This window comes from Panthera onca, chromosome A2, assembly GCF_046562875.1.
Source record: "Panthera onca isolate mPanOnc1 chromosome A2, mPanOnc1 haplotype 2, whole genome shotgun sequence".
Classification (NCBI taxonomy): domain Eukaryota; kingdom Metazoa; phylum Chordata; class Mammalia; order Carnivora; family Felidae; genus Panthera; species Panthera onca.
Genome location: NC_138340.1, coordinates 141,629,920 through 141,652,183, shown reverse-complemented (window position 1 = coordinate 141,652,183; position 22,264 = coordinate 141,629,920). Strand labels below are relative to the sequence as shown.

At 35.6% G+C, this 22,264-nt stretch overlaps 1 protein-coding gene across 4 annotated transcripts in view; it reads left to right on the top strand.

Moving 5' to 3' along the window:
• Nucleotides 1–22,264, top strand: part of POT1 (protection of telomeres 1) — an 80,564-nt gene that overhangs the window by 2,464 nt on the left and 55,836 nt on the right. For 3 of the 4 annotated variants that reach the window (XM_078439941.2, XM_078439938.2, XM_078439933.2), the window contains exons 3-6: nt 6,354–6,426; nt 10,299–10,390; nt 20,138–20,251; nt 21,016–21,063. In XM_078439941.2, coding sequence (XP_078296067.1) covers nt 6,354–6,426; nt 10,299–10,390; nt 20,138–20,251; nt 21,016–21,063 — 327 coding nt within the window. The remainder of the gene's footprint in view (nt 1–6,353; nt 6,427–10,298; nt 10,391–20,137; nt 20,252–21,015; nt 21,064–22,264) is intronic. The other variant, XM_078439945.2, reaches the window with a different exon arrangement.

The following is a 22,264-nucleotide window of genomic DNA, read 5'->3' as shown; positions in this document are numbered from 1 at the left end:
GTAAGTTTCAAGGAATGAGTAATATTAGTAACTTTTACATAAATTGCCATATTGTAAGCACTCTTCTAAGTGCTTTACATGTATTCCCACTTTTAATCCTTGAAAGAATCCTATAAATAGATGTTATTATTCCCATTTTATAGTTGGGAAAATGGATACAGTTTAAGTAATTCATTCAAGGTTAGATCCAAGGTTAGCTAGTAAGTGGCTGAGTGTGATTTGAATTTTCATTGTCTTTGCTAGTAACCAAAGCATTATGTTGCTGCTAGATACTCAGTCTAGTCTGAAAAGAATGTTTGATTTAATAACCAAGAAAGTATAGATCATTTGGAAAGACTAGTGTTGCTGGGTTGGCTTTTTAGTGGTTTGAGAATTGAATGTGGGGTGAGAAAGTGACAGCAGGAAATGTCTTTTGAGGAATATGTACTGGTATTTTGATATTTTAATTATGGTAAATCATAGTCCTGAAATGGGAGTGGAAGACTTTAATTTTAGCCAAGTCAATTTTGCAGTTGGTTAACAGTGACTGGCTTTTGCGCCACCTAAAATCAACTTCATAACTAACTACTGCACTAAAGTGAAATAAATTCAATTTTTAAAAATTTATCCGCATTTCCTTTTCTCTTCTGTTCTCCCCTCGTCCCATCCCTCTTCCACCAACACACTTCCAAACTCAAACTCACAGGCCCTGGTCACAAACTTACTCCTATAATAGTTTAGTATTCTAAAAAGGAGTGGAGGTCCTGAAGATATGCTGACTGGATTTAAGCACAGATCCACCATTTACTAGCTATGTAATTGGAAGTGATTTTACCTGTTGATACCTTATTTTTTTCATTTGTAAACTAGGAATTATAATAGAACCTACTTCATAGAAATGCATTGAAGATTAAATGTAACTTGCTTACTTAGTAAATTCAAAGCATTTGGTAAATGCTGGTAAAGATAATGATATCAACAACATGCCTTCCGGCAAGGAATTTACCTGGTATCGGTTTTCAGTGAAAATAATGTACCATAATCCCATTGACCAGTGACAAAATTATTTTGCAGTTAGTGAAGTTGAAGCTTCAAAGACTCTACTTGAACAAGCCCTTCTAAGCCCATGTTAGGTGTCTTAGAAATGAATTTACATTTTCACATATTTGTAAAATTTACAGAAATGGGATGTTTTAACCTAGAGTGGTTAAGATTGGTGTCTCTTTCCATTTTGACTTCCCCTCCATCACATTTTCTGTCTTATCGAGTGGTCTTTGGAGTGGCTGAGAACATTTTTGGAAGGTAGTTAAGGGGAAGTTGACTTATGGAATAATTTTAGTGAGATATATTTGTGTGGTTTGCAGTTACTTCTGCTTATAGGTAGCATATGCCAGCTCTTCTGGTGTAGGAATGTTTTCCAGGAACATTCCAACTCACTGGGTAGTGTAGGAGAAAAGTATGGGGACCGAAGTTGTACCAGGGTATGAATATATACTGTCACACCTAGCATCGGGTGTGTGTAGTTGGTGGACAAAAATAAGTACTGAAACTATGGAATCTGAAGCTACTTTGAGGACAATTGTTACAAATCTTACAGCTTATATAGGAAAGAAACTCAATAGAAATTTTTTTTCAAACTTGACAACAGTCCTAAAAATTTACACGAGGTTACTAATAATGAGTGGTGAAATTAAATACAATTGTTGTAAACTGTCAATAACAAAAATAAAATTTTAATCAACTATGCTATAGGAAAAACGGAATTTCTTTATATTTTATGTAGAAACCATACAGGACTTAATCCCACGAACTGTGAGATCATGACCTGAACTGAAATCAAAAGTCAGATGCTCAACTGACTGAGCCACCCAGAGGCCCCCTATTTTTCAATGTTAGCCCTTTATTACAATAATTCCTTTTAGACATAAGTGAACATGTTAGTATTCAGTAGGGTTAAACCAAGGAAACACCTTTTACTCATTTCTCATGATTATCACATTTTCATGAACAATGCTCATTTTTAAAAGTTAAGTCAAAGTATATAATCTCTTCTTTCATCTGTCAGAATGAATCTCTTATTTTTCATATCTCAGTTTGAATCCTTAACCCTTTTTTAAATTTAAAAATACTTTATAAAAAAGTTTATTTTTGAGAGAGAGAGAGCACTCCTGCGAGCATGGGGGAGGGACAGAGAGAGAGGGAAAGAGAGACTACCAAGCAGGCTCTATGTCAGCACAGAGCCCGACACAGGACTCCATCCCATGACTGAGACTATGAGCTGAGCCAAAATCAAGAGTCCGATGTTAAACCTACTGAGCCACCCAGGCGTCCCACATAACCTTTTTTAGCCTGCAAATATCTCTTACTTATGTTTCTTGAATTTTATTAAATGCATTTTACCGCTAAATTCACTTTTCAGTATACAGTTCTGCAAGTTTTGGCAGATGTATAAAAACATATAACCACAAACATAATTAAGCTGCATAACAGTCCATCACCCCCCAAATTTTATAGTCAGGTGCTACTCCCAATTCCAACCCCTGGCAACCACTTTTTACCAATTTTCTGACAGTATACTTTTACCTTTCAAGAGTGCCATGTAGATGGAATCCTGCACTAAGTAGCCTTTTGAGGCTGGCTTCTTTCACTTAGCATGATGCATTCAAGATTCTTCCAGGTTGCTGTTTATTAGTACTTTTCCTTTTTATTGGTGACTAGAATTCCATCACAGTCCATTTCTTCATTCCTCAGTGTAGCAGTATTTGGATTCTTTCCAGTTTTTTATAATGATGAATGAAGCAGCTATAAATGCTCATACAAATTTTTACATAAACGTAGGTATTCATTTCATTTGGGGTAAATGTCAAGTGGTCAAATAGTTCTTAAGCAACAGTGTATAATCCACCTTTTGAGTTGGTGTGCAGATTTGGTTGGTCAGGAGACAGGGAGCCAAATAGATCAGGTTCCTACTGTGCACAAAAGCATTTGTATCCCTTTTGAGAGGCACTGACCTTAGGAAAACCCCACTCTTACAATGATGGGATGATACATTTTTAATATCTAATACTAATTGACTTTTATCCTGGAAGCTAGCAGATTTCTGGAGTATAAGCCAGCTATTATTTTTACTCTCAGCAGTGACTGCATCAGTTTTCTATCCTCACCTTCCTCACTCAAGACAGTACAGTGAGGATCAAAAGTCTTCCTGTGTGTATAAAGGGGATTTCTTGTGCTGTAGAAAAGGAACCTTGAAATTATGAATCTGGGTTACCTTCCCCTCCTGAGAGACAGAGAGAAACCTAATCTCCCTAATGTACATACATCGTTTGCAACGTAGAGAAATGTCTCTAGGTTTCAACCACCCCTTATTGAAATGAAATGTAAACAACTGGGGACATAAATCCCCCCTGCAGGTCTCTCATTATACAGTCATCCTTAAACTTCAAAGCTTAATCTTTAGTTCAGCCTCCATTTTTCTCTGCTCACTTCAGCTGAAGACAGGAACAAATTTTGTATTATCGTTCTAATGGAATAACTCTTACTGTGAATAAAACTGCCTACTTTGTATATAACTGAGGGCCACATAATCAACTGAGGGTGTTTTCTTAAACTTTTGAATATTTTTTATAACTATCCCTAGGAGCAAATCATACTGTTTGTTTTTAGTTAATTTCTGCTTTTCACACAGGAAGCACAATATTAAGGGCATACATGCTACCCTTGGAAACAAAGAGTTTACAGTTGTTAGGGGTCCTCAAGAAAGGATGTGGATCAATCAGGCAACATAAGTTAACAGGTCCTCTGTGTGGTCTGCCAGCTGGGAAGCCCTAAGGCCCCCAGTTTATTCCTAGTACTTCAGTTTAGTCCTTGTGTTCAGAGAGACTGCTTGAGGGCAGTCACTTAAATCTGGCCTACTTGTCCAGTTCATTTGCCCTGTAAGTTGTGGAATCATTTGAAAGTATCTTCTATTGAAGGTACAGGAGCTGGGCCATGCCCCTCAGGTGGGGATGCAGTTACTTTTCAGAGTTTCCTATAGTTTGTGGGAGCAGCTCCAGGACCTTTCCTTTGTGGTGAGGGGACGGCTTCTGGAATAGTTATGAAAGACAAAGATTAAAATTCCTTCTTTCCCCTTTACCTCCTGATGTTTAAGGAGTTCCTTTTCCAGGTTTGGGGGGGCTTCTCCCCAGGTGCTGGACATCTCTCCCTAGTTGCTTGAATTTTTTGCTCTCCATTATTACAGACCTGTGTATCCCATTCCAGAAAGCATAACATCACATTTTTTTCAGTCATTCTGGACTCTCACTTAGAGCGTACATTCTTTGTGCTTAGCCTCAGCTAAAGTTTCTCTCCCAGTTCTTTGCTTCTGTCTCAATAGTGGGTCATGTTGATTTTTACTAGACACTTGTTAGTCTTGCGATGAGTGGATGTTCTCTGTTCCGGTTTAGCCTCAGTCTTGTCGGGCAGTGCCACCTCAGTCTTGTGGGTGAGGTCTCCTTAGTGATTCTGGCCTGTCCTTAGTTGTAGGTCTGGCCCTCAACACCTGTATACCTTTTCCTGCTTATCGCTTGAAGGGGTAGAGAGTGGTTTTTTTTCCTACAGGAGGTTTTCACTGAAGCTCTAGTAAGATACATAAGTTTGTTGCTCTCCTCCCAGCAGTTCAAGGACTTTGTTCTGAGAAAGATGGGGGACATCCAGGCAGGGGTTCCTACTGTAACTCCTACCATCCTTGTATCCCCACCCCCTCTTGGCCTCAACTTTGTCAGGTTTGTGCAGAACAGCTTATAAGCGGGTGAGTTCCCCTTGTGTCTGCAGCTCCCAAAAGCTTCATGTCCCGTCACTACCCACACTTGGCCTTTAGCAACGTATTAAAAATGTTAGACGGGGGCACCTGGGTGGCTCAGTGAGTTACGTGTCTGACTTGGGCCCAGTCATAATCTCGTCGTTTGTGAGTTTGAGCCCCCATATTGGGCTCTCTGCTGTCAGCGCAGAGCCCACTCTGGATCTTCTGTCTCTCTCTCTCTCTCTCTCTCTCTCTCCCTCTCTCTCTGTCTGTCCCTTCCTCCTTCGTGCTCTCCCTAGTTCAAAAATTAATAAACGTTAAAAAAAATATATTAGATGAATTTTCTGACACATGTCAGGCAGCTTTACCTCAGGTGAGCAAGTGGTTACCGCCCATCTCTCCCTGAAGATTTTCCCTTTACATTTCTGATAAGTTGGTTGCCTTGTGACCTCAACTCCCTGTTGCCCCTGTCTTATTGGAAGTTTTTCTCTTTTCCTAGATTTCTGATTAGTTGGTTGTCTTTTGACTTCAGTTCTCTGGTGGGTCAAGAAAGATGTTGAAATTTGTACATTGTCCACCTTTTTGTTGTTTTTTTCCAGCTTTCTGCCTCCTAAGTGGAACTATTTACTTTTACTTTTGACCAAATCCCGCACAACTGATAGCCTTATTTTAATTTTTTTCGAATTCCTATCTTATAAGTAAAATTGGTCTACACACATAGTTTTTTGTTGGTGGTGGTTACATCAAAGTCTAGAATATTGAGATATGTTTTACGTGATCCATTTTAAAAGTCTTTTAAACTTTTATTTCTATATGGAAGTTTTCAAAGAAACCTATAATGTATTTATTGATAGAATCATTAAATTTTAGAGCCAGAAGAAATTACAGAAACTACCAGGTTAAATACTTCATTTTGTCTGAGGAACTCTGATGAAGTAACTTTTTTAAGCAGATAGCTGGTTCATTACAGAAAACCGAGGACTAAACTTGATGTGTGCCTTCGTCCTTTGCGTCGTCCCACAGACCTTACTTACGAGATGACCATTCTGCACTTTTTAACCCTTCTTTCTTTATTTAAAAAAATTTTTTTAATTTTTGTTTATTTATTTTGAGAGAGAGAGAGAAAGAGCACCAACAGGGGAGGGGCAGAGACAGAGAGAGAGAGACTGTTGATCTCCTGAACTGTGAGATGATGACCTGAGCCGAGATCAAAAGTTGGACACTTAACTGAGCCACCCAGGTGCCCCTTCTTCAAATTAGTGTTTCTTTCTTTCCAGGAGCAAAATTTTTGTTTTTCTTTAGTAGAGGATAACTTTTTAGGTTAAAATGGAACTGAAGGTGAGCCTCTTCACTTTATCTGTAACATGAGGTATTGGATAATATTTGACTAACAAGATTGTTTAACAGTTAAATTGTGAACCTAAATAATTCGGTCTTTGGACATTGCTCTAGTAAAATCACTTTCATGTCTTAAATATGGTGACATGAACACAGTACCTTGTTTTTTTGGTTTTTTTCCCCCTTTTCCCTTATTTCTTGCTGTTATAAAAAGCTCTTTTGGCTCTTCTGTATAACTATTTTTTTCTCATTTTAGGGAAAACTCTCAATTATCTCTTCTTTAACTTCTGGTGGAAATAGAACAGCTGTTTTGAAGATTGCATTACAAGGTATACAATATAATACGACCATTTCTGCTTAACCTTTTGCTTGTAATCTGCAAATGGATAACTTCATATATGTGCATACTCACATAGGCACAGTAGTGTAAGAAACTATAGGATGAAGTAATTTTTTTCCATTAAATTTTCCCCCACTGTCTATCCTCTCTCCCCTCTCCCATTGCTTCTGTTTCATTTCAGATTTCTTTAATCTCATATCTAGACTGTTAAATAGCTAACTGATGCCTCTACCTTCTAGTTTCACTAGTGTGACCTAAACAGCCTAGCAAACTTAACTTTCTTAAAATACTACTTTCAGCATGTTATTTGTTACCTAGATATAGTTAGGAGATTATTCCTTCTCCCTAGTAACCTTCAAATAATCCTAGTAAGCTAGGAAGAGCTACCATGGAGTATTTGAGGACCAAAATAGATCTCATCTAAAGCCTGAAATTGGTTTGAAGAAGGGTCTGCAGCAGTGAATGGGAAACAGACTTTGAACTACAACATTCTGTAACTACTGAAAACCAGTTACATATGAGATACTGTTTTAGATACGGGAGATACAGCAGTGAGTGACCAAAACAAAGCCCTCGCTTTCATGATGTTTACATTGTAGGGGAATAAATAATTACAAAAGTAGTTAGTATTAAGTAGAAATGTCTGAAGAAAAATAAAGCATGATCAAGTGGTAGGCCTGATGTATCATCCTTTTGATATATTGTTAGTTTGATTTACTAATATTTGGTTAAACAGTTTATGAAGGATGTTGTTCCAACTCTGTCTTTTCTGTGGTGATTTTGACTGTGGTATCAGAGTAATGCTGTCCTCCTGAAAGGAGTGTTAAGTGCCTCCTCTTATTTTCTGGATGAGTTTATCTGCTTTTATTTCTTCCTTAAGTATTTGTAGAATTCATCAGTGAAGCCAGCTGTGCCTGGAAATCTCTATGGGAAACTTTTAAACCCTATGTTCAATGTCTTCATTTTTTATGGGGCTTTTTGGGTTATCTTTTTTCCTTAAGTAATGTTGATAGTTTGTTTCTAAAGGAATTTTTCTGTTTCATCTTAGTTGTCAAGTATATTGGCATAAAGTTATTCCTAATATATTTTTGATATACTTTTAATGTTGATATGATCTACTTTTAATGTAGTGATGTTCTGTTTCATTGATTCTCTCTTTCTATCATTTTTTTTCCCCTGATCATTCTGGCTAGAGATTTGTTTTGTTGATCTTTAAAATCAACTTTTCATTGATTCTTCTCTGTTTTTCAGTTTTCTGTAACAGTTTATTCGTTTTAATCTGTTAACTCCACTCGGTATACTGTTAACCTCTTTTTTTTTTAATGTTTTAAAATTTTTTAATTTTAAAAATCATTTTTTAATGTTCGTTTATTTTTGAGGCAGAGCGAGAGATAGAGTGCAAGCCAGGGAGGGGCAGACAGAGGGAGACACAGAATCTGAAGAGGACTCCAGGCTTCGAGCTGTCAGCACAGAGCCCGACGCAGGGCTCGAACTCACAAACTGTGAGATCATGACCTGAGCTGAAGTCTGATGCCCAACCAACTGAGCCACTCAGGCGCCCCAATTCTTTTTTTTTTTTTTTTTAATGTTTGTTTATTTTTGAGAGAGAGAGAAAGAGCGTGAGTGGAAGAGGGGCAGAGAAAGAGGGAGACACAGAATCCGAAGCAGGCTCCAGGCTCTGAGCTGTCAGCACAGAGCCCAACGTGGGACTCAAACCCATGATCCGCAAGATCATGACCTGAGCCAAAGTTGGTCATTAACCGACTGAGCCACACAGATGCCCCATATTAACTTCTAATGTTATATTTTTCTACCCTGAAAGTTCATTTTGAGATTTTTTTTGCATCTTCCATTTTCTCTTCATGTTCTTGGCTGATAATTTTTTTTATTGGATGCTGGATGCTTAGAATTTTATATTGTTTAATGTTGGGTTTATTTGCTATCCTTTAAATACTATTTGTCTTGATTTTAGGATATATTTAATTTTCTTAGAATCAGTTTGATTAGCTTTGTTGGGGTGTGTATAGAACAGCCTTTATCTTCAGGCTAATTTGGCCTTATCATTGAGAAAATACTCTTCCGACAACTCTATTCTAGGCTCTGCGTATGAGGATACCATTCTGTCTGGTTGGAACCAGAACAGCTCCTAGCTCTATGTGAGTGTCAGAACTGTTCTGCCTACTCCTTTCAAGTGGTTCTTCCGCTTCTTGACCTTCTTGCCTTCATGCCATTGGAGATCAACATTCCACCAAAGATCTGTAGGCACCCATCTTCATATCACCAGGGCACTCTCTGTCTGTGCTGCTCTCTTCCATTTGACACTCTTCTCTGCAAATTCTAGCCACCTTAGTATCCTTGTATCTGAGCTCTTCTGAATTCACTGAGGCTGCTGAGCTTTGTTTGAGTTTGAGCCCCATTTTCTGCTGCCTGGAAACTCTCCAGGAATTAAGCTAGGGGTATTGCCTTATTTTCCTCCTCAAAGAGATTGCTCTCTGGGGTAGTTGGGGCACTTGGGGCACATGTTCAGTCCCACTTGGGCTCAGGTCACAATCTCGCAGTTTGTGGGTTCAAACCCCAAGTCAGCCTCTGCGCTGACAGCTGCTTCAGATTCTGTGTCTCCCTCTCTCTTTACCCCTCCCCTGCTCATGCTCTGTCTGTCTGTCTCTCTCTCTCTCTTTTAGAAATATTAAAAAAAGAAAGATCGCTTTCCTACACTTACTGTTGTCTGATACCTGAAAACTGTTGTTTCATATTTTTTTTCTTAGTTTCCTAGTTGTTTTAAGATGAGAATAAATCCAGTCCTTATTAGTCCATGATGGCCAGAAACAGACCTCTGATAGGCCATTTCAAATATTAACAAAGCGTGTTATATTTTGATTAGAAGCCACTATGTGTTTGAGAAACATTAGTGTTTCAATTTATGTATATACTTGCTTTGAGGAGTTGAAGAGGTAAGTGAAGGGAGGTAATGTGCAGCCACGTGTTAGTTATTTGACCGCTCGGTGGCACCAGATCTGACAGAGTAGCAGACTCAACAGTTCTGACTCACACAGAGGACTGTCAGTTTGGCAGAGGTCTTTCATGCACTGCATAGATTCAAAAAAATCTGAAATCATGGCAGTTTCTTGGAGTAGTTGAGTACTTGAAAGCTGATATGAATGAGACTTTTCCTCAGATGGTATAACTGAGTCTTAGCATTTGGCCCTACCGCACTGGTTACAGGAGGTGACCTCTGGAGAATGCGGATTGTGCAGATTCTTTTCCAAAGCCTAGAAGATCCAAATGAGGTTACTTGTAGAATATTCATTCCTTATTTCCCGAGTAAATTTCATTTTCAGAGTCACAGATACTTTGGTCTTTACGCATACTCTATTCTTTTACTCTTCCATTTGTGAGTGTGGGAGGAGAAAATCACTTTTCTAGAATAAAACTTAATGTACTGATACTGTGGATTACTAGAAGTTCAGTAAAAGTGAACTGCTTTGGGGATGATATGTTATACAGTATAAAAATTGAGTAATTGTTGTATTTCATTTCCTTTTATTACAAACATGGAAAATAAATAGAAAGTGGTTATTGTGTGCTGTTAATGTGATATTTATAGAAATTTATAAAATATATTCTAGTTGAAACTTGTTATAATTTTGATTTTGGTACCTAATAGCATTCTGTACATTATTTTTGCAATACTTAAGGTTAACCTAAAAGCGAATGATAAAATTTTTAATTCTTCATAATTGCATTTTGAATTAACTATTGTTTTTAGAATATAGCTGTCATCAATTTTCCTGTGTGTGTAAAACTGCTGTATCTAATTAAGTGTTTTGTTTTTTTTTTTTGTGTGTGTGTTTCTCTTTGTAGAACAAGAAAATTCAGATTCAGACATCAACACCATCAATGTATTATTTTTTGGAAAATTAGCAAAGGACTGTGCAAAAGTTTTCTATGAAGGGGTAAACCATTTTCATATTACTTTATTGTTCTAGAAGTAGATTGAAAATTATTGATACTATATTCATCTTATATATCTTTTTTTTAATAGATTCATTATATATTTGTAGTTATGTAAAAAAATGATATTAAGCAACATCTTTAAAATTGCAACATTCTTAAGAGATTGTAAAATTTATCATTGACATAAAAAGCGACAAATTTTCCTCTCACTTCATTTTAATGTTTAATATTCAATATTGAATATAGTCAGTATTCAATGTATATGTACATAATTAAAAATAATTCTTAATAACTAAAAAATAATATAAGCTATAACACTCTGTATTTTTGAGTTATTTTCTAATAATTGTTTCAAAATACATGCCTCCTAAATCCAACAAGATACTACCAAACTGAACCCAGTGGCATATTAAAAGGAATTGACAATATGACCAAGTGGGATTTATCCTAAGAGTGCAATTTGATTCATCATACATCAATCAATCCTTATAATACATCACATTAATAGAACAAAGGGAAAAAACAAATAGTTGTCTTAATTGATACACAAAAGGCCATTTGGTAAAATCCTAAACCCTTTTATAATCAAAACACTCAGGAAACACCACGGGGTAGAAGGGAAATCCTCAACACAATACAGGGCAATTATGACAAACCCACAGCTAACATCAAACTGCGTGGTAAAGGAATCAAAGCTTCCCCCTAAGATTAGGAACAAAACAAGGTTGCTCATTTTACCACTGCTCTTCCATGTTCTACTGAAAGTTCTAGCCCCAGAACAAAAGGACAACTATTGTGTGTTTCCATTCATATGAATATGTGGAATAGGCAAATTCAGAGTCAGAAAGTAGATTAGCGGTTATCAGGGTCTGGGGATGGGAGGAGGGGATGGGGAGTTATTGCTTAATGGTTAAAGAATTTCTGTTTGGGATGATGAAAACGTTTTGGAAATAGTGATGATGGTTGCATGCATCGTGATTGTAATTAATGCCACTGGGTTACACACTTAAAAATAGTTAAAATGGCAGAGCGCCTGAGTGGCTCAGTCGGTTAAGCGTCCGACTTTGACTCGTGTCATGATTTCATGGCTTGTAGGTTCAAGCCCCACATCGGGCTCTGTGCTGACAGCTCAGAGCCTGGAGGCTCTTTTGTGCCTCCTTTGTGTCTCCCTCTTCCTGCCCCTCTCCCGCTCTCTGTCTCTCTGTCAAAACTGAACAAATATTTTTTAAAAAAAGAGTGTTTTAGACCAGGAAATTGCAAGTACAAACACTCTGAAGTATGAGTGCGTGTTCCAGATGCAGTAGGGGGTCAGAGTGTCTAAATCCTAGCAGGTGTGACTGGGGCAAAACACTTAATTCCATTCAGCCTTTTTTATTTTAATCTTTAAAGATTAAAAAAACTCTTAAAAATTTTTTTATTAAAAAAAATCTCAAGTTAAACAAAAATTAATTTAAAAAAATCTTTAAACAAATCGTAAGATAGGGATAATAATACCTACCTTTCTGGATTGTTGTTCGGGTTAGACATAAATGTGCCTACTGCTGGGAATAGGTGGGAACTCGGTACTGGCAGCTGTTGTTACGACTCTTTTTATCTTCTCTTACTGAAATTAGGTGCAGCCCCAATGAGGAAGAGCAGGGTGGAGAAAGGGCAACTGAGTCTGAGCCCCAGAGTGTGGCTTCCAGTTAATTACTGGATTTTGAGTAACCATTGATAATCTCCAGATATACATTTAATCAAATATGAAATGAGAATGTTGGATTAGCTGTGAATTCTGAATCAGTCCGACATACAGTAGTTTCAGAAACTGGTGATGTATAAATAGTTCTGTGGACTTGAGAAATGGTGCTATTTTGTAAAATCTGTCTTTGGAGTCTAGAATAAAGATCTATGTCAAGGAAACTGTAAGAAAATCTGCCTTTTTTTTTTTTTTTCTACAAGCATTTTGGGAATAGATTGCCAAACTCAAGTTTTGTCTTTTTTGCTAAAGCTTCTGTGAAGAGGTGGTAAATCAGTTAATTTCTTCCTAATTTATAATGTGAAAGAAGGGAAGGAGAATCAGCATAGTGGTTTTTCCCTCCTGTGAAAAATTGTTATTACATCACTGGTATATTTTAAAATCTTACTTTTAGAATTTAAGGAAATAAGGTATTTGCTGTGTAATTTATGTACTGAAACTCCTAGTATGTTTCATCAGACTTTCTCTCAGAATGATAGCTAGAGTAATTTGGGGTACAGTTTTAAAAATTTGAGATGTATAGTTCTAATTTAGTTGATGTGGTACAACAGAGTTCCAGAAGCAAATGTACTTAAAAGTGAAGTGTTACCTGACCGTCTGCTTCAGGTAGTAAGCAGTTGCTCTATACGGCTGTTTTGATAGAGCACTTTTGTGGGTGCCTCCAGTAAAGGCATGTTCTTCTTCTTCTTGCCCTTGAAGACATGACTTTATTTCAGCTTAGGTAAAATAATTAATATTCAGGATGGCAGTTCTAAAAAAAATTCAGTGCTTAAGATCTGAAATCATGCCATTTTTTAAGGGAGATATTCTTCAGAAATGATGAGGTGAAGGAGAAAGAATATGGATGAAAGCGAGAATATTAAGTAGGTGTTTAACAAGGGAAGTTTCACTTATTTGGGGGAAAAAAACCTTACATATCCTTTTTCCTCTGAGCTAGAAAATGGTATGTTACAGTACTTTGTTAGATAGGGAAAAATGAAACAATATCAGTTTGGTGACTAATTTGCATGTGAAACTAAGCTTTAACAGATAATTTCTCTGGCTCTTCATCCTTGCAAAAACAAAACAAAAACAAACAAATGCTGTTAACAGCTTCCTCATTTTTTATGCTACTAGGTATGCATAGGCAAGTTTTGCTCTAATACATTGAATTAGTAATATTTAGTGTTTGTGGATTATAGGGGATATGAAATACATATGAAATGTAGTTTTATGCTCTTAATTCAGATGAACTCTTTCCATCTGCAAAGAGGTATACTTTTAACAGAGAGATTTTGGAGATTTCACACACCAGGGCCAGGAAATGATAGTCAGCTTCCTTTCAACTTGCTCAGATCATTAAAGTTGCCTTTCCTTTCTTTCCTGATATTTTTTAATAAGTAAGACATTAAATTATCTGTTTTAAATTCCTGCTGCAGAGAAAAGACAATTTTAATGCATGATCAGGAGGGAGGCTCTATTATCTTTTTTAAAGAGTCAACTAGCTATAAAATTAAAGCCTACTTAATTTTTGTGAAAGGACCATTAATTTGTAGATGAAGATGAGTATTCTAGGATGCAGAGATTTCCAGTGAGCCCCCAGCAGTGTATAGATCATCAGAAGATGTTTTTGAATCAACTAAATGTGTATGTAAATGTACATGTGCCCCCCCACCCCCCAGAAGGCCATTTATAACTCATTCTGAGAGATCCATGAACCCACAGCCATTAAGAACTGCTTTTTAAGGGCAGAATTTCATATCATTCTATTATGGTATATAGTTGTGTTAATATTGAATTCTAATAGTAGTGAAGTGACCACATTATACAGAAATGATAATGATTTGATATTAGAAATGAGTATCTTGTAAAAATCCTGTATTATTTTTAGAAGAATTTGTGAAAGTTAAGTGCTAATATGAGTACATTGTTTTACATTCTTAAATTCTTGGGGTGCCTGGGTGGCTCAGTCGGTTGAACGTCCGACTTCGGCTCAGGTCATGATCTCGCGGTCCGTGAGTTCGAGCCCCGCGTCGGGCTCTGTGCTGACAGCTCAGAGCCTGGAGCCTGTTTCAGATTCTGTGTCTCCCTCTCTCTGACCCTCCCCCATTCATGCTCTGTCTCTCTCTGTCTCAAAAATAAATAAACATTTAAAAAAAATTCTTAGAAACATTTTTAAAAAACAATACAAAAGTGTATCTTTGAGGGAAATGTTCTAGGTAGAGTTTGTATGAGAAAAGTGTGTGTTATATTTTTTATGTATACATTTAAAAAATTATTTCACTTAAGTGTATGGATCTCTATCTTATACTTCCTCTTTACTCCAAGGGTGTTTCTGTGACTGCATGTGTGTGCACATGCATGTATGTGTTTTTTTTAAAGGGGTGGTTTAGAACTTTTAAAGAGGTTTTCTGGCTAGCATAGTTGGTTGCTTTGAAGTACAATGATATAAAGAAATTGTAAATATTGATTTCTAGTGATTTAAGAAAAATGAACTTCGGTGTCATCTGTTTTTTATTTTACATAGTTCAATAGCCAATGATAATGGCTATACTTAGGAGACTGTTAGCTAGATTTTGCTTAAGAAGTACGTAATAGAAAACATTGTTTCTTTTTCAGACATTTGTGATAGCCAGCTTCTACTGTTTAACTAGTGTGTTTTTTTTCCTAATCCTTTTATTTAGGATATTAAATTTGTATGGAATTTTATGGATTGTATGGATTAAATTTGTATGGAATTTATGGTGCTTCTATATATGTTTATCATTTGAACTTTTAATAACCCTCTGTGGTAAGGGTCATCATAGTTTTAAGAAGATAACCACTGTGAAGCTAAGATTTGTTACAGGACTTGTAGTAGTAAGTGGAGACATGACTCTATCTCCACGACTGTATTCTTTTCTTGCCTCAGGAAGATCATGTGGACTTGGGTTAAATCTTGTAAATATTTGGTTTAGAAGATTGTGTTTTTCTTGTCTGGTCATGGTTTTATTTATTTTTATTATTTTTTTTTAACATTTATTTATTTTTGAGACAGAGAGAGACAGAGCATGAACAGGGGAGGGGCAGAGAGAGAGGGAGACACAGAATCTGAAACGGGCTCCAGGCTCTGAGCTGTCAGCACAGAGCCTGACGCGGGGCTCGAACTCACGGACCGTGAGATCATGACCTGAGCTGAAGTCGGATGCTTAACCGACTGCCACCCAGGCGCCCCATGGTCATGGGTTTAAAAAACATTCAAATGCTATGGAAGGGTATAACCGGGAAAGCCAAAGCTGCCCCTTTCCCAGTGCCTAGTCCCTTTGTTAGATAAAACCACCACTGTGCTGCTTCTCCTTTCATCTTTCCAGCTGTCCTGTATGTGTATAGTTATGTGTATACTTCTGTATGTGTGTATCTGTGTGTGCACACAGATGAGCTCATATATGCACATTTTTCATCAAATGACAATATTATTCATGTTTCGTGAGTTGCTTTATTTTACAACATATCTTAGATATCTTTAGAGAAGAAGGGTTTTAAAAATAAATACATGGTATTAAATATTAGAGGTCTATATTTTATATTTTATTCTATTCTATTCTATTCTATTTTATTATTTTATTTTATTTTCATTTAACTTTGAGAGAGAGTGAGAGCACGAGCAGGAGAGTGGCAGAGAGAGAGAGAGAGGGAGAAGAGAATCCCAAGCAGGCTCTATGTTGTCACCATGGAGCCCGACACAGTGCTCAATCCCACCAACCGTAAGATCATGCATGACCTAAGCTGAAATCAAGAGTTGGTCGCTCAACCGACTGAACCACCCAGATGCCTGGATCTGTTTATATTTTAAAGACATTTTCATCTTTCTTCTTTAAGTTTTTTAAATTAAATTCCTATTTGGAAACAAAAGAATTCTAATATAATGGATTAGCAGAACATGGGCAGTGCATCTACAAAACATGCACAATGTATGAGATATTAGTATTTTACCTAACTGGCATATGAAAGGTGTTTTCTGCAGTTGAAATATATTTTAAACAGGTATTCATTAAAATAGAATAGAACTACACTAGCTAATTAGTACTTGTCAGATAACAGAGGATGTTAATGATAAGTCAGAGTTTCTCCTTTTTAAAGTACAATGGTGAGAAGCCTGAGGTCACAGTTTACTTTAAAATCTTTCTGGGTTTAAATTCATGAATGCTGATCATTTGGGAGGTCTAATTAGGCTATTTATTTTAGAGTTTGTAGTATTAAGGTTAAAAATTGTTGAAAATCAAAAGTAAAACTTTTTGCATAAAAGAATGGATTTTCTAATTCAATTCTTAAGCCTTTCTCATTTGTCACTTGCTTATTCCCTTAAGGTTAGCTCCATATTTGATTACAACAAAAATCCTAAAACATTAAAATGAATTTTAACAAAACTATAATCCTTGCTTTGCTAAACTAATGATACATTTTGTAGGAATCACATACAGTAACTGAACATCTCTCCATTTGAGGCATTTTTTTTGAGTTTTAGCTTTCCTTTAAAGTGAGATTTAACATTTAATATATGCATATAAAATATGAGGAAAGACTTTCAAAGTATTTTTAAAGTTAAAAAAAATTTTGTCACAAAACCATCAGAATTATAGATGTTTATCAGTACATTGTTTATCCATCCCTGTGAGATTTAGTTCTGAAAGATGTAGAATAGTGAGGAGATCGGGATTCTTGTCTTAATCTACAACTAGTTAGCTGGATGTGACCTTAGACTTATCCTATCTGGTCCTTATTTTCTTATCTGAAAAATGAACATGTTTGAGTATATGATCTCTAAAGTCCTGTTTTCAGTTGTGAGATGCTAAGATTCTATGCAGTGAGTTTTGTAGTACTTGCACAGTTTATTTAATGAGGGTTTTATATATATATCTCCCTCCCCCACCACGTATTTGATTATTCATTTAGTTGTCCAAACATTTGAGTATTTTTGGTCTTCTGTACCGGATGTCAGAAACATCTTAACTGAATAAGAGGGTTATGGACCTTGCATCGTGGGACAGTGCTCAGTGGAGTAGAGGGACTTAAACAACTGTTATGTGATTGTTTTATCCAGATATGATACTTCTTGATGTTAAAAAACACCTGTGCTGATTTCATTTGATTTTTCTGTGAAACTGGTTTGCAGTAGATGTATTCTTATTGGCTAAATGCAAAAGGAAGTTGTTTAATAACAAAGGCTCACTCCTTTTAAGGCACTGTGAGAGAGTAGGTCACACACAAAAGGGAAATGACCCACTTGTTGATATCTGAGTATACTGAGTAGGTTAAAAGATTTCAGGTATACCAAATGTGTTTTTATTTTTAGCGTGTTCATGCACAGATACTGATAAAGCCTTACCACTTTAAGTCATATGGTATTCTTCTCAGGCTGGCTGCCTCCTAATACTTTTTTCAGCAGATGGAGATAAATACCTGCTTTGTATATCAGTATACACTCTTAGCACTGAACTGTGTAATTCCTATTCTTGTTTGAATGGCTTCAGTATGCTCTTTTCAGAAGCTTAGAAATTAGAACAATGCATATTAAATCTCATTTTCAGCTCAATCTAATGAATGTTTATACAAACTAATACTGCCTATTATATGTTTATCTTTTTTATCCTTTGTGCATTTGAATTAATTTAAAAGCTATTATGATTTGTAATTCATGGGAACTGGATTCTAAGAACTGTTCATTTTTTTCCCCTCTTTTGTTTAGATTTGTACTTTAATTTTACCAGTATTAATTAATTTATTTAACATATACTCTTTTGAACACTCGCTATGAACAGAAGCTCCTTCAGTCGCTTGTATGGGATATGTAGGTAGATAAGACATTCTTAGTCCCAGGGATCTTACAGACTTCTAAGAGCATTACAAACATTAAGAAATCTTTGTAAATAACACACAAGTGAAAAAAAAAATTAAAATACTGCCTAAGTTGAGTTCAGAAGAAGGGAGAATTTTTTTTTCTCAGACAATCTAGGATAGACCACATAAGAAAAGAAGCATTTACAGTCCAGGCTTTAAAAGATAGATAGGATCAGCCATATGCAAAAGAGAACAATGCTATTTATTATTAGTGGGGGCTCAGGATAAGCAAAGAATGTATGTGAAAAAGCAGTAGGCATATAAGAGAATCTGATTTGTGTAGTATTGTATAGACGTATCTGGAAATAAAACAGGCCACGTTGGTGGGGATGAGATCTCTGAGGGCCTTTAGCAGTTTGTGTGTGTGTATATACATATATTCAAATATAAGTTCATCTTTATAAATATAGTAAATAAACACATTGTTTTTCTTTCCTTAAAGAATTTTGGTTGTTATTCTATGTTGATTTTGTACTAGAAGAAAAGTTTTCTTGTAACCTTTTACTGAATTGTATTGCTAATGTTAAAGTAGAATTACTTTTGAAAAATTTTTTCTTATGAATGCTAATGTCCTGCTTTTAATGATATATTCTATTTAAAATGTTTTCGTTATTAAATATTCATTATTCTTAACAAGTTTATACATAAAAATAGAAAAATATTCATCCGTAGCACTAACACTTGTATTTAGTAGATTTCTTTTCATATAATATTTAAGGTATTTTCAAGTAAAATAGCAAAGGACATGAGATAGGTTAGTTTTTGTGCTTTTAAGAGAATTTAGAACTGATAAATCAATGATTCCCTACTTCTGTGTATCTTCCTGTGTTAGTTTGATTAAACAACTTTAAATCTTACACCAAAGTCGTAAGTTTTCATTTAAATCAGAATATATTGGTCTGATGTAAGTTGAAAGCATTGCATATTTTTCAGTTTATAAAAGTAATTTATTCCAGAAGCATTCTTACTGCTTATTTTATTTCCCATTAAAACTGCCTAAAAACATAAAGAATATTCAGTGAGGATAATTTTCTCCCATTTAACTATGAAGAGTTGTGTTTATTTAGCATTACCAACACAGACAATTATGTTTGCAGTCTCATGTAAAGAATGGAAAAAATGCAGAAATTTTCAGACTTAAAATATCTGAATAGAGCTAGAGATCTTAGAAAGGCAATATAAGGTCCATACTTTGATTCAGTTTGTTCATGGAGGGCCTACTTTGGGCCAAGCTCTATAAATACAGAGCAGAGTAACACATGACCCCTGTCTTCAAGGTGTTCACAGCCTTGTTTAATAGGTCTAAGTAGAGAATCCTGGGATTGACACGGGACCCTTTCTTGTATGTACAAAGCAAAAGTCAATAATGCAGAAGGCTTCCATTTGGTGGAAATTAAGATTATTGAAGGAAGCTGCCTGAAGCCCACGAGTTTTTATGTATCTTCAGATTTTGGTGTTAAAATTAGAAGAGTAGAATAATATATATAGTGCATAAATATAAAACATGTTGAGTGTATATGTTCCAGTATTTAGAAAATAAGGCGGTTTAAAGAATGAGAGAGGCAGGAATAAATGGGAATTGGCTTCTTATTACTATTATAAACCTAAGTAGAAAGAAAATATTTTTTTCATATTAGTATATAAATGAAAATTTCTTATTTATTTTCATATTCTGGATTTGTACGTACATACGTTAGCTTTTTGACAGTGTGGAGTTTTTACACTAATGAAATGTCTTTCTCAATGTAGTCTCTCAACTCTGATATTTAGTTTCATTTAAATTTCATTCTTATTACTCTTGGATCATCTCTTGTCTCTTCATTATTTGTGCAAACTTATACAAATTGAGGTAAGCATTGATTTTTGAACTCTCACTAAATAGCAATTTTCAAGTGATTTAGTTGGTGTTTTCCTGGTCCATGAATTAGGACATTGCACTCGTCTATGGCTACATTGTTGATGCCCTTTCAGAGGAAATGATAGTCTCAATCTTATATTCAGAAAACATTAAACATATGTAGGCTAACCTATAAAAAGTTTTCCATTTTATAGAAATCATTCCTGTTTTTAAATAATAATAAAAATAAAAATGTATATGACATTCAGAATTACAGATACTTTGATGATTTAAAACCATTTTTTTTCTATGTAGGACACCATTGCAGTGGCTGGATTTTCTGTCTTGTCAGCATCTTCATCTACAGGCAGAGACGGTAAACATTGCTTATTTTTGAAAGCATTTGAGGACTTCAGATCAACTGTTTATGTAAGTGTGTAATTTTTAGTCTAATCATATCATGAGTTCAGGTGATGGAATAGGAGTAGTATTTCTATAAATCTGTAGATAAACAATTTAGTCTGAGTTTTGTTAATTAAATATTTTAAGTTTAAAAAATAGAAATTCTTTTATTGGCTTTATGTTTAGAATCACTCCAGGTAGAAAAGAAAGATCCTTTAAAGTTAATTATTTATTAATGGAATTTTTAAAACTTCATAGGTACTCTAGACCTGATATTATTCTTTGCAATTATACCATCAGACTCTTGATGGTGTACTTGATTTTGCTTTAAATTTATCAAGTGCTCCTTTTTAGGTAAAACTGATTTCCATTTATCTTACTCTTTATGAAGATGCCCATTCTCTACCTCCTGCTTCACCCCTCCCCCCACAGCCTCTATTGTGTGTGCACACACACAGAGACTACCTATTTGGTCAAGGGTGTCAGAGAAGTAGAGTTGGGCCAAGCCATGTGCCTGCAGGCTACTGTCTGCATGTTTTCTCTAGTGTCCAGAAGGGCCTTATATAGGCAAGGGGGGGGGGGGGTCCTGTGATATTTCAAATTGATAAATTACTCTTAAGCTAAGCTTAGACAACTTTACATGTGTCAGTCTTAATTTGTAAGACATAATTTTATGCTATTCTAATGAATTTGAATATTATACAGTTAAGTGTGTAGCTTTATTGCAATTAAAGGTCTGCAATCACATTGGAGGTTATTTGTATACAAGTAAATCCTCTTTCTGTTTTCAGGTTTATGTTAAATCCGTAAGAGATTTTTCTACAGAATCAATGTCTTTGGTAAGATGACATGCAGTTTAATATAGAGTATGCACACACCTCCCACTCACACACACATAAAAATGCACACATGTATATGCATACATATATGTATTTTTTTGATCCACTTTACAGTCTGATTTTAAAATACTACCAATACAGTGGGAAAACATAATCTCTACATTTTTGATATCTAATAATGTTAAATTTGAGTTATGTGTTTACCTGGTAATTAATACCTGGTTGTTCTATTGTCTGGAATATCTACTGATATTTTGTATAAGCTACATATACAAGAAAATTAAAATGGAAAAGAAGTTTTATTGTGTGAAGATAATGGGATAAATACTCCCCACCCCCCCGCACCCCGAGAGAGATTGAGAGAGAGAGAGAGAATTTATCTTAGCACAGAGCCCAACGTAGGGCTTGATCCCATGACCTGAGCAGAAACCGAGTTGGATGCTCAACTGATTGGGCCACCCAGGTGCCCCCATCCATCCATCTATCCATCCATTTATTTATTTATTTATTGTATATTTTTTATTCGATTAGTACTACTTTCAAACCTCAGGCAAATTCTTTTGTTTCATCATCAGCTATATTTATAAGCAGATTATCAGGTGCCAAGTTGCGATTTGACAAATAATTTAAATTTTTTTTATTTAAAAAGTTTTTTCTTTAACGTTTATTTATTTTTGAGAGAGAGAGGTAGAGCACAAGCAGGGGAGGGGCAGAGAGAGGAGGAGACACAGAATCCAAAGCAGGCTCCAGGCTCTGAGCTTTCAGCACAGAGCCTGACACGGGGCTCAGACCCACAAACCATGAGATCCTGACCTAAGCCGAAGTCAGACACTTAACTGACTGAGCCACCCAGGGGCCCCTAATTTTAAGGATTTTATTATACTTGTGATACATTTTTTATTTTTATTTTTTTAGTATTTTATAAAATGTTATAGCTGTAGGAAAGTTCCCATTTTTATATGTGAGGTACATGTAGCTGAGTGAGACTGGATAAAAGGTAATATATTGATGAAGTTTAATGTAAAGTTTACCTTCTACCTGTGTTCTTAAACCTTTTGTTTCTAATGGACAGAGTCCAGGGACTTTGTTTTAGTTAACAATGATTATGGGGTATAGATTTTATATTCTGAATAATACTATATGGTAGAATAATTTAAATTTGTTATTTAGGGAAACGGTAACCAATTAAAGGGTCGATATA